Here is a 12,690-nt window from a genome sequence, read left to right on the forward strand (position 1 = left end):
CTGTTACTGTTATTATTCACTTTAATTTGTTTTTTATTGTTCTTAAGAAATGTTCAAATAACTGTCTTGCCAAATTTTTATTTTTATTTTCATGTAAAGAGTTTTGAAGCAAAAAGTCCAGGTTTGATTGTGTTAAGTAGCTGAACAAGCCAACCAATTTTTTAATATATAGTTAAATTGGACATTTTCAAATGTTGGTTGGCAGAACAAATCATTTCAGATGTTTGGTTTCCAAACAAATCTTTTGACTTAAGCTGAATAAAACCCATTTGAAGGCATTTGTTGGGAAAAAAAAGGATTCCATTTTTTTGGTGAAAAACGTAGCTAATCGAGTAGATATCCTGGTATTCTTTTGTTTCTAGTTGATTATGCCAGACCAGTCATAATCCTTGGACCGATGAAGGACAGGATCAATGAAGATCTGATATCAGAGTTCCCAGACAAGTTCGGTTCTTGTGTTCCACGTAAGTACCACAGTCAAAGTGAACAAACTTCAGCAGATTTCAAAACAAAACAAAAAGGTTTTAGAAGTATTCTAACTTGTACCTTAGGTTTATCATGATTTCATGTAGAGTTAACATTTATTTATCATTGCCTCAACTCACAGTACGTATTAATTCCAGCATCATCTGATGAAACAATTTAAGCCAAACGAACCAAATTAATAAAAAGTTAAAAATGTACAACTGTGTTTTTCCAATGACAAATTAGTTATTATGATCAATAAATGTGTTTTTCCTGATGCTACATTCACACCGAACCCAAGTTCTAGAACACGCTTTTAGCATAAGATGTTCACACTGGACTGTCGCTACGTCAAATTCAAATACGTTTATTTCTAAAGCACCGTTCATGAAAAAAGAACAGCTCATGGTGCTGTACATAAAAGCAAACAAGCATGCAAAAGCACCAATTCCCACTCATGCAATTAAGTAATAGAATAAGTCCCACATAATGAAATAAACAAAACAATCACAAACAAAAGAGAAATGATTATGAAAAAGCTAAATAAGAGAGAACCCAGAAGGCGCCGTCCGCCCTATCCTCCTGCATATGAACTTACAGTTGGAAGAGGCTAATCCAAGTCCCTTTTTGGTCAAAGTTCGACCTGGTTTAACTTTGAACGCATGTTCAATAGCAGCACATTTTGTATGTATAGCGCAAAAATTGACGTTAAAAACTCGAGTAGCGACAAGTGAACTTGAAAGCCTGAAATGCACATATAGACGCGCTTACATAGACCTTTTATTGACAGTGGTTACCTGAATGCGTGTTGCTGAGGCCAGCGTGAGTGTAGACGATTGCATTATCCGAGTGTTTTCAGATGGTCTGGAATGAAGACAGGGAGGACTGTAGAGTTTTTGACCTGACAGCTAGTTTGTGAAGACTTTAAATTAGTGCTGATCTTTAGAAAATGACAGTAGGGTTTTTTTCTGAAAATGGTAAAACTCCTTGTCAAAAAATTTCATCCATTATTTAGTTAGCACTAATGGTGCACCGACTAAAGAGCTGTGAATATTACAATTGATTGTAAATTTAAATAAAGTACAGAAAATACAAAAGTTAGAATTTTTTCTATCTTAATACTGTTTTTCAGGTCTTTACAGTACAGGAGATCCTCTATCCCCCAATTGATGAAAAGTCCTAAAGGCAAATTGTTGTAAAAAAAAAAAAAGTTGGATAATTTTGTTTATTTAACATATTTTTTTATTTGTTCACTTGTTATTTGTCAAACCAATTTTCTTTTGTTCATCCAGGATCACATAGAAAAGAAATGTACTTATTTTATGTCTAAAGTTTGAACAAAAAACGTACCGTAAGGTTCTAGAAGTAGGAAATGTAGCTTCACATAGGGAAAAATGATCAATTCTAAAGTGATTTATTGATTATTAAAGGTCTTAAATTTTGTAGCTCAAATTATTAATTTGCTTTAACAACACCATTTATTATGACAGTTTAAAACAAAAGTAAAAAATCAAAGAATCTTTTCTTTTGTAAACTTGTCTGCATTCACCTTTTGAGGGCATGTTTTCATTTACCAATCTCTTTTATTTTATTTCACCTCTTAAACCTTTGAAAGCTGCTAACAGTTCAGATTACCAAGGTAAGTAAGCAGCTAAACCAATTTGACATTTTATCTTGAATTGCAGCAACATCATCGTTGTACAGTCACTTCAGGGTGAGTTTTGATTTCTAGTAATATTAAAAGAGTCATGGTAGCAGTTTAGTCCTCAAAGTAAAATTAAAAGAAGAACAACGATGGAAACTTGATTCGTCGGATTTGGATACGACTACAGCCAAATCTTTGTTTAAATCCATTTAGAGCAATCCTTTATTTAAGAATAAACAAACCGAGTCATATACTGAGTTTAGTTTAGAAAGCTGTTCTTTATGAAGCAGTGGGACCAAACAAAACCTTCAAGAAAAATAAACTCCCTCCACTGCTGCTTGGCATGATTCTTCTTTAGAAAAAAACTGTCCTCGATATGGAGCCAGTTGAGGTGGCTCGTGCATCTGGTCCAGATGCCTCCTGGATGCCTCCCTGGGGAGGTGTTCCGGCCAGGTCCCACTGGCCCCGGGGAAGACCCAGGACATACTATAGAGACAATGTCTCTTGTCTGGCCTGGGAACGCCTCGGGGTCCCCCCAGAGGAGCTGGAGGAATTGGGTGGGGAGAGGGCATCTTTGCTTAGAGTGCTGCCCCCGCAACCCGGTCCCAGATAAACAGAGGAAGATGGACGGATGGAACAACTGTCCTTTGCAGCCAGAACCATTCTTTTGAAAACCCAATTAATCACGGAGAATCTTCTGCTAAACAGCACAACTGGAACACTTAGAAGTTTCACCGCATAAATGTTGAGACATCCAATCCTGCAAAGTTCTGTCCTGCCTCCTGCTCACAACTTGGTGCATCAAGGCCGGAGATTTTCTGGCATCTTTGGTTCTGAATGTTTTTTGGAACAAGGTCATTTCACAGAAGTGGGAGCAAAGAAACTATTGCAAAGTCATTCTTGGAAACACAACAGTCGCAGAGTTTTGCTTTTTGACCGTGATTATTGTAGACATAATTACATTAGATTTTTACTTCATAACCGCCTAAAAAACCCTTTATAAGTCTTCTTTATTGGGATAACTTGTGCAGATTGAGCTTTCAAACACATGTCCTGCCAATTTAAATAATAAGAATCAATGGCTGCTTTTTACTTACAGTAATCACTTGCTAGCATTTTAGAGTAGCTGGCTTCAGTTTGCTAGTTGCACATCAATGTGTTTTAGTTATAATGGATTTTTGGCTTATAAGTAGCTGGCCTTTCTATTTCTTTTGATGGATCAGAGGATTATAAACTCCAGATTATTAATTAATCAGACTTGGTAGCGTGCTTTGGTGAGAATAAAGTCTTCATCCTCTTCAATAGAATCAGTTTTTCCTCTTTTTTGCAGCACTTTAGGTCTTCCGTTTTTCTGTTTGCTTCTGTTAAACAGTGTCACAAATGTTATATCCACCATTTTATTGTTTAGTTCAGGCATTTCTGACATATTGCTTTTCTTCACCCCAAAGATACAACAAGGCAAAGGAGGGACGGCGAGGTCGATGGGCGGGACTACCACTTTGTGACATCCAGGGAGCAAATGGAGAGAGATATCCAAGAGCACAAGTTCATCGAGGCGGGACAGTACAATGATAATCTATATGGAACAAGTGTCCAGTCTGTGAAATATGTGGCTGAGAGGGTGAGAATCTTCCTTTGGGACATTTAAAGCCTTAGTCACAACTGCTCTTAGGTATGGATACTAGCGGTGTAGGGAAAAATCGATTCGGCAATATATCGATTTAAAATGCTTTGAGGACGATGTTTATTTAATTATGTATGGCGTCCTTTAGCGTCTGACTCTTGTTTTCCACTTGAACCTCCGACCTCTAGTTGGCAGCACCGCCCACTGAGCCTCGTTGAGCAGCTCTACACCGCACAAAACAACCACAAGTTCTCAGCAAAAAAGACGTGCACTACTTAGTTTTACTTAGGATGGGTACCGAACCGAAACTCTGAGCCATGTTGCTGCCAGTATCCTATAAAAACGCAGATTGTGCTAAGATAAGAATGAGTGAATCAGTGCAATATTGCTATATGTATCGTATTGTAGACGCGTATCGGGATAGCTACCACATCGCCAAACTCTTGCCGATACACACCCCTAGTGGATACGTGCTGTCTGCGGTTGAAAAATGGGCAAATATGTACAAAATTTCAAAGTCGTAGGCTGCTTGGTGAGCCTGTGGAGCAAAAATGTTCATGCACAATTTTTCTTTTGGCATGCTGGGGGGGACAGACACCTTAACACCTATTTTTCATTTTTCCCTAACCCTGCCCACTGTGCAAGGGACCCATTAGTCCTGTTGAAGTGGGCACTCCATGCGTGCAGCCTGACTGTTAGAAATATGGAAATTAGACAACCAGACCGCTCTTTGTGTGTCTATCCTACGGGCGTATCACATGCACACCTCATCCATGCAGCATTTGGGCACGCTCAGTAAGGAATCAATACGACAGCATCACTCGTATGTCATCAGTGCGTGTACATTTTATTATGCTTACAAATAATTCACAATACACTTAACCACACTGCAATGGTACGTTACATTTGATGATGTCCATTAAGGTGGACGCACTGAAATACACACCTACGCTTCCTATATGATGCAGTTGCTCATGTTGATGACCCTCCACGGCCCCAGACAACCCAAAAACTGGTATGGGTCAACCCCCGGGTACATGTGACTAAGGCTTTAGTTCCACTTGGGCCACCTCAGCAAAAGTACAGGAGTTTTAACACTTCAGTGAAGAACAGAAAGGTGGTTCACTCATCACTAGGCCTGCACAATATACCGTAAATTTATCGTTATCGCAATATCAAGCTGTGCAATATGCATATCGCAAAAGACAGCAAATTTGCAATAAATGATTACCTTGGATGTGGCCAAACAATCTTATGGCAGCTTGAAGTGTTTAATGGATTGAAAGAATCCCTTTCTGCATTTGACCAATCAGATGGACCCCTTCACGTTGTTAACTAATCGGATGGCGCCCTATTATGTTGTATGTTCGCCTCCTATGTCAACAAGGGTCATTTGTAGTATAATTTTTAAGCTGTTGTAATGGAATGGGAATAATATTTTGGGTTGTTTTGCTAATTGTTTATATACCGCAAATTATATCGTTATCGCAATATTAATTACTAATATCGCATATTGCGAGTTTTCTTCATATCGTGCAGCCCTACTTGTCACCATATGATGTAGAAATGATTTGTTGCATCTTTTCTTAAGGGTAAACACTGTATTCTGGATGTTTCTGGAAACGCTATCAAGCGACTTCAAGTAGCACATCTCTTCCCGATTGCGATCTTCATAAAACCAAAATCTGTTGAATCCTTATTGTGAGTATTGTTCAAGGTCTTTTATATTGACTTTCAATGGCATACCATTTGTTCCTTTCAATAATATTTTTTTATCTCATCTGTAAATTCCACATGTATTTCATCCAGTTAACCTCTGATTGATACCTCCAGAATGTCCAAACATAGCTTAAACACATTACGATCTTGTTGTTTCATCTGACACATCCACTGAAGTCACATACAGTTTTATAACAGTTTACACTTCCCTTTGTTCTGATGCATTTTTATGTTGGGATGATTCTGCTTATTCTCAAGGAAAAGGAAATCTTTAAAGTTTTGTCTGTCTCTGCTGTGCTTGCAGAGACATGAATAAAAGACTTTCTGAGGAACAAGCAAGGAAGATGTTTGACAGAGCAATGAAGCTGGAGCAGGAGTTTGGCGAGTTCTTCACAGGTGAGACACTAATTGGAGCTTGAATGCATCAAAATGTTTGTGGAGTCCGTGCCTCAGATGTTGTCTCTTCAACCAACTCTTAAAGCAAAAAATATTTTCCGGTAAGTACACCACTACAGTGGTGTAGTGGTTAGCCCTCCCGCCTGGTTCAAATCCCAACTGGAACCTTTCTGCTTAGAGTTTGCATGTTCTCCTCGTCCATGCATGGATTCTCTTGGGACGCTCTAGCTCCCTCCCACAGACCAATGAAATGGAGTGTAGAATTTCTAACAGGGTTAGAGAATTAGATAATCCAAGGTACTTTGTTGACATTCTACAGGCGTCCTATTAGCATTTGCGCAACATGTGAACACCCTGAGTGTGCAGAATGGTACCAGTACTTGCACCTTTTTTAACGGTTAGTGTGGCGTAATGGCACTGTACGACAGCATCATCCATATGTCATAAGTGCATGTAATTAACATTATCCTTACAAGTACTTCACAATAGACTTACCCCACGCACGGCAGTGGTACCTTCCATTTAATGATGTCACTTAAGGTAGCCACGCAAGCCTCAAAGGAACTCCAAGACGCACCAGTCCTCCCTTTGAGATGTAAAACTGCTACTCTATACTACTTTCTACAGGCCTGGACAACACAAAAACCTGCATCACCCTTACGGATCAACCCCCCATACGGGTGCATGTGACTAAGTTGTTACATGTGTGTAACAGCCACTGTGTAACGGCACGACTTATTTCCTGCATTTGGTTCAGACGCAGTTTATTTTTGTCTTTGTTGAAGAGATCCAGAAGTTCCTGTTCCAATGCCTCAAACTCTTTGCAGGGGTCAGTCACTGCATGACTCTTGAGGAGCAAACCTGAGGAAGATTAGAAATGGGAGCTGGCTTTGTCCCGTTAGCATAGGACACAGAAAATTTGCTGTCACTTTAGTCAGCGACTTCTGGGTGTAAATATCGTCTCTTGCATCTCATCAACTGACCTGTGCCTCTTTGTTACTCTTTATGTGAGCTTGTGCTCCTAGTGGCCATGATCCTGTTCAGTTTGTAAAAACATGCCTAAGCATATGCTTGTTTATTGAAGTGGAGATGCTCTATTTATTTATTCATCTTTTTATATTTTTAAGACTAAAGCCACTGCAGGGATGTGTTTGTACTGTCATAGATGTCATTCAGCATGTTTGCACTGTAAAAGTAGTTAAACCTCTTGGTTTTCTTGGCTAAATTGGTGTAAAATATCACGGCATTCTGACAGACTAGAATTGTTTGGCTTCTAAATGCAACAGGGTGGAAAATTCTTTTTGAGTCCTGGTTTCATTTTAAGTGCATCTTCCTTTTTGCTTTCCAGCAATGGTTCAAGGAGACTCCTTAGAGGACATGTATAACCAATGCAAACAGGTCATAGAAGAAAATTCAGGGCCCTATATTTGGATCCCTGCAAAGGAAAAACTATGACTCACCCTCCTTGAAAGAAACCAAGACTGCTTGGAATTAGTAATAAGCTGTAAATAAAAAATAAGAACTGAGAAAGAATGGATGTCTTCCATTTATACTTGCTAAGAATAAGTTATTTTTTATTTCTTTTTATGCTGTTGTTTTGTTTTTCACTAGATGTGGATGTTTAAAGATAAAGTTGCAGATGGGTGGGGTTTACATACAGAAGTACATACAGCTGTAGCACCTTTTTTTCTCCCGTCACACTGCAACAAGCAAATAAAACACACCGATTCCAATATGCCTTTTGGTTTTGTCTCAGAAACCTTTTTTCAATCATAATCTTGAAATGGAAAAGGAAAATGTGTCCTCACAGGGGAAGAATAGCTCCTGTTTTAAACCCTGAGTAAAAATGTTTACATGTAATTTTGTTATCAGACTTTTGCACACTCATAAAAGCAGATTAACTGCAAGCAAGATCATTTCAAATTTGAAGCTTTGGGGAAATGTATCTGTGAAGAGGGCGGAAGTTTGAGCATCACTGCACTGTGCTGGAGGATTTTGGCGAGAAGACATCACTGATCCGGACAGGAACCGCACCGTATCTCAAGTCACAAATCCTACGACGCCGAAGCGGAGCCACTAAGGTGTTCTAGCATCTGTCCTCCACTTCTGAAGCTAGTGTCTTATTGCATGCTTCATATTTGCAGAATGCAGGAGGAAAGCTTCATGGGTTTATACCTGCTACTCATACATCAAAATCTATACAATGTCTCGTATTTTTTTCCAGACAAAATATCATGTTTGTGAGCATAATAAAACCATAAAAATGACTATAAAGTGATTCATTGTATTTTTATTTAACTTGAAGTTGATTGTATTTTTTGTGGGGCGGCTGTGTTGCAGCGTTGAGGCAGTCAACCTCTGATCGGAAAACTGCAGGTTTGATTACCACCTATATGTCGAAGTGTCCTTGGGCAAGGCACTGAACCCCACCTTGCCTCTGGTGGAAAGTTGACGCCAATGTTCGGCAGCAGAGCCTCCATCAGTGTGTGAATGTGTGTGTGAATAGGTAAATGTGACTGTAAAGCGCTCAAGGCCTTCAAGGAAGGTAGAAAAGCGCCATTTACCATTTTTTCACAATAATAAAAGAAAAGGGAGTTAAGAGAAGACTACATTATGAAAAAAAGGATGCTCGTTATTTCTGCTGTGTTCAACAATAACTTGGAACAAAATATTAAAAATAAATAATTGATGGAGCTTTAAGGATTTTTCTTAAATTTGAGAATTACTTAAGTGTTTGCATTTAGTTAAATTTGCTTCAACTTTTTTTTATTACTCAGAATAATGTATTTCTGCAAAAAACAAGAAGAAAAAAACACAAAAAATATATTTATAAAAATATAATAAAATGGGTGGTCATTGAAGGAGATAGCTGTTCAAGTTTATAACTGTAGGATGTTCAGTATTTGTTCTCCCTGGTATGTATAGTGGAAGAAACCGCTTGGTAAAGCTACTTTATTTTTGGGTGTTTAGTGTAGTGGATCCTGCTGGAAAACTAGTTCAACATGATTCTTTTCACATTCATCTATAGGAGCTTTATATCAACCCAGATCTGTCAGGACCTTCACTTTTTGGATCCACTGGTTCTGACTGTTACCAACCAACAAACCAACATTTGTCCCTTCTTTGGTCTTGACATGAAGAGTACTAAGGAGAGATCCAACCCTTGCAGTTTTAAAATCCCGTTCTGCAGACTCTTTCAGTCGAAGAGTTCATGACTCAAAGCCAAGCCTTCCATGTGGCAAGGATGCTCCACCCTCTTGACATTACCACACCAGTTAATGCAACTTAATTTTGACATAATGCAAATCACCGAACAAACCAAAAAGTGCTTCACTGATTTTTGTTTAAATCCATTATTTTTTTAAATACCAAGAAAAATTTCCAACCATTTATAAAAGTTGGAATGTTAAAGCTGGGAAATTATAAAAAGATACAAGTCAATCAGTTATTTATACAAAATCAAGACACACATAATTTGTATGTTCGTAAAACTTGAGTAGTAAGTTTGGTCCAACTTTTAAAAATGTGATTGATCTGGTTGGAAATTTGGTAAATAAATACTTAAGCACCAATATAAACATTAGGTTTAGCTATTTTCAAAAATCATTTCAACGATAACTGTACCTATCTGGGTTATGGAGCCCTGGGCATAACATTAAAAAACAGTTTTGTCAAATTAATAATTTTGTGGCCAGGAATAAGTGAATTCTGTTTAGCAATTAGTATATTGGGACTACAAATGAACATTTTGTGGGCACAAGCTTGTAATTTGCACACACAAATTAGCATTTTTTGGCCATGGGTATTTTGTGGCTGAAAATGATGTTTTTTATTGGCATTTTGTTGGCACAATTTTGCTTTTTTGTGTGGGGGGGCACACATTAGCATTTTGTGCACACAAATTAGTGCACAAAATACTTATTCTTGGCCACAAATGGTTAATTAGAACCAACAACTTATTATTATTTGTGTAAAGACCAAGCAAGGCGCCGTACTGGACAACTAAAATAGTGACAGAAAAAAACAAAAAATGTGTTGTGTACTGCATTTTTCGTTTTTTTTCCATAACTTTCAAACTTAAGGTGAGACAGGGGCAGAACAGAATGTAAAAGTCTAATTCAACTGATGATAACGATAACTAGTTTTATTCATATGTCATAAGCATGTCCATTTCTGGTGTCCGTAAGTACACCGTCCCAGCATGCCATTTTTCTGAAGCGTTATGTAGACTAAACACATTTGTGTTCGAAAGTTTGCAAACTGCATTGACTTCCGACCCTCACCTAGCAATCTAACGAGGCTTCTCGTTGGTGAATTTGAACTGTCCATCAAACGGAGAGTCCACTCACAGGCAGCATTGTATGGTAGGGATGGGTTTTTATCACTGTTACTGTGCTGCAAAACTGTTGACAATATCCCAAGATTGATGATTTAAACAATAGTCTTCCCGTTTGCTGCGTTCACGGACAGGTACGTACTACTGCTGGCATACATCTCAGCCATATTTTCGGTCACGTTTGTAGAAAACGTACACGTTAAGCACCCAGGAAGTGTAAATTAGCCCGACAAAAGGTGTCTAACAATCATCTCATCGGATTATAGCGACAGTTTACTGTTAGTTAAGTTTTGTGCAGGTTCGGTGAAACAGGCTGGAAGTTGATGTAAAGTCTCGGTGATGCGGCGTTTGAAAGCCTGCTCAGAGCCGATGGGATTTTTTCCCCCCCACATCGGGGTAAAATGAAAGTCATTTCTGTTACATTGTGTGACTGAACTCGTCGTTTTTTCGGACCAAACGAACTCACGGTAGTGTTACTTTTGGGGAGTGGGGTCGTTAAATGTGTCGTCTTTGCCGACATTAAAATTCATCATCTCCGAAAGCTTCGTTTCCGTGACAGCATTAAACTGCACAAAATTACGACGACTTCCGCTTTACGTTTAAAAATAAAAGTATGCCCAGATCGACATGTCATTCTTTTTCATCATGAAGTGTTGGATAATGTTGACAGAAACACCACAGAGCACGATTTACAATGTATTGTAACATATGCAAAAACTCATTATTTTTCATTCTTTCCTCGTTTTTTTATGCTTAGGCGGATTGAAACCGTTTTTAAAATTGTTTTTTCGCTCGGCTGCATTTCATACAGAGAATTTTGTTCTAAGATAAGCAGAGGACGTGGACAAATGAATATAACAATAACAAATAAAACAAACATTTAGGAATAAAAAAAACCCAGATAAATAACAACAAGAAAAAGTTTTGAACTAAGCCCGGTAATTTGCTGTAAACAATCACTACTCCCCTGGGGAAAAAATACATTTTTTAAATGTATTTTATTGAGTACTGTATACTGGACAATAACTATAGCAAATAAAAAATAGACCATGTACGCGTAGTGTAGGAAGTATAGCCTACTAGCTGAATACTTCTTAAGACTAAATTCGAACATGTTTAAGTCACATTCAAATCATGTTTTGATTTATTTTAAAATCATTTAATTACGATGATTCCGTTTTTAGCCAAAATATTTTTTTAAAGAAAAAAACAGTGTTGTTTTCTAGGACATAGTTTCTGGAGAGCAGCAGGAGTTCATCAGAAATCTACCTGAGCTGTCAGCTGGAGTAAGCCTGCCTTCATTTCCCATCACTCCTTTGCTCTCCCGCTAGCTTACAGCCTGTCACAACCCCAACCTAACATTAGTGGTGCAAAAAAAAACTTGCAACCAATATCAAAGCTATCCAGCTGTACGGCTTAGAGCCAAATGGGAGTTCAGACGAGGAAGACGAAGACGTACATGGATCTAGTTGTCTACAAGTGGATGCATTGGGATTGAGCCCCGGTTGTAGAACACTGACCACCTAGAGTGTTTTACAGATGGCAGTTTTTCGTCTGTACCTGTTTCTCAACCATTTGAAATCAAAAATTCAGAAAAGCAGCTTGAATTTTTTCCGTTAGAAGAAAATTTCCCAAGAACATGTTAAAAACACCATAGAAAGTAGAAAAGTAACTAGAAGTGTATTGCATCACTTTTAGTATAAGGATACTTGAGGTTCGCATAAATACTATAATTTATGTTAAGGGTGCTGAGAAAACTATTTGTCAGATTAACCATGACTTTCTCGCAGAAGGTTTCAAGGTGATTCTGAAAACTAAATAGTCTCGGAATAAAAAAAAATATTTATATACATACATACATACATACATACATACATACATACATACATACATACATACATACATACATACATACATACATACATACATACATACATACATACATACATACATACATACACACACACAATTTTGTTATAGGGGTGTAATAAACTCTTCAAAATTGTCTGAAAACGAGTTTTTAAATGTTACTCTTTACTTGTGCACAAAGCATGTCGGGAGAAAAAATCTCCAACTTATTTTGATTGCGCTGCTCCAACTTCCTGCTCGCGGTGGTGTTCTACTTGACACAGCTGTTCCGAGTACAGCAAGTGCTGAACTGTTATCATGTGTTTTTAAGTTAAAAACGCCACCAATGATGAGAGGGCCCCCCTGGTTTTTACGAATCCTGCAGGTGAGTTCGTCACAGACAAGTTGTGCGTTTATTGCTTAAATGTGCAAACGCGCTCGTGCCTTTTATGTCAGCCTCTCAGCCACTGAAAAAATGTGTTATTATTGCAGCTTTGGACATGATGTCCGCCCGTTGGCTCCCTCGTCTCGGTTTGTTTTTGTTTACCGTCGCCATTTGAGCATTCGTTGTCGACTGTTTCAGCCTCCATGTCCTCCTCAATCCTCCAACTGTCGTGTGAAATAAATGTCGGAGCTTCTTCTTCTTACTGAGGTGGT

At 38.2% G+C, this 12,690-nt stretch overlaps 2 protein-coding genes across 15 annotated transcripts in view; both read left to right on the forward strand.

Annotated features, from left to right (window-relative positions):
* Nucleotides 1–8,123, forward strand: part of LOC101168565 (disks large homolog 2) — a 53,137-nt gene extending 45,014 nt beyond the window's left edge. For 5 of the 10 annotated variants that reach the window (XM_020708842.3, XM_020708844.3, XM_020708846.3 and 2 more), the window contains 6 exons: nt 363–464; nt 2,081–2,104; nt 3,559–3,731; nt 5,326–5,435; nt 5,758–5,849; nt 7,198–8,123. In XM_020708842.3, the coding sequence (XP_020564501.1) occupies nt 363–464; nt 2,081–2,104; nt 3,559–3,731; nt 5,326–5,435; nt 5,758–5,849; nt 7,198–7,304 (608 nt within the window). In that variant the 3' untranslated portion in view covers nt 7,305–8,123. The remainder of the gene's footprint in view (nt 1–362; nt 465–2,080; nt 2,105–3,558; nt 3,732–5,325; nt 5,436–5,757; nt 5,850–7,197) is intronic. The other 5 variants (XM_020708843.3, XM_020708845.3, XM_078931316.1 and 2 more) reach the window with 1 other exon arrangement.
* Nucleotides 8,124–10,188: 2,065 nt separating this feature from the next.
* bbx (BBX high mobility group box domain containing) overlaps nt 10,189–12,690 on the forward strand; it is a 34,503-nt gene continuing 32,001 nt past the window's right edge. For 2 of the 5 annotated variants that reach the window (XM_023962434.2, XM_023962437.2), the window contains exon 1: nt 12,281–12,418. The gene's annotated coding sequence lies outside the window, so the exon portion shown is untranslated. Of the gene's footprint in view, nt 10,320–12,279; nt 12,419–12,690 lie in introns of those variants that run through there. The other 3 variants (XM_078931215.1, XM_078931214.1, XM_023962436.2) reach the window with 3 other exon arrangements.

This window comes from Oryzias latipes, chromosome 14 (assembly GCF_053564925.1).
Source record: "Oryzias latipes strain Hd-rR chromosome 14, Olatipes_Hd-rR_3.1".
NCBI classification, from domain to species: Eukaryota; Metazoa; Chordata; class Actinopteri; order Beloniformes; family Adrianichthyidae; genus Oryzias; species Oryzias latipes.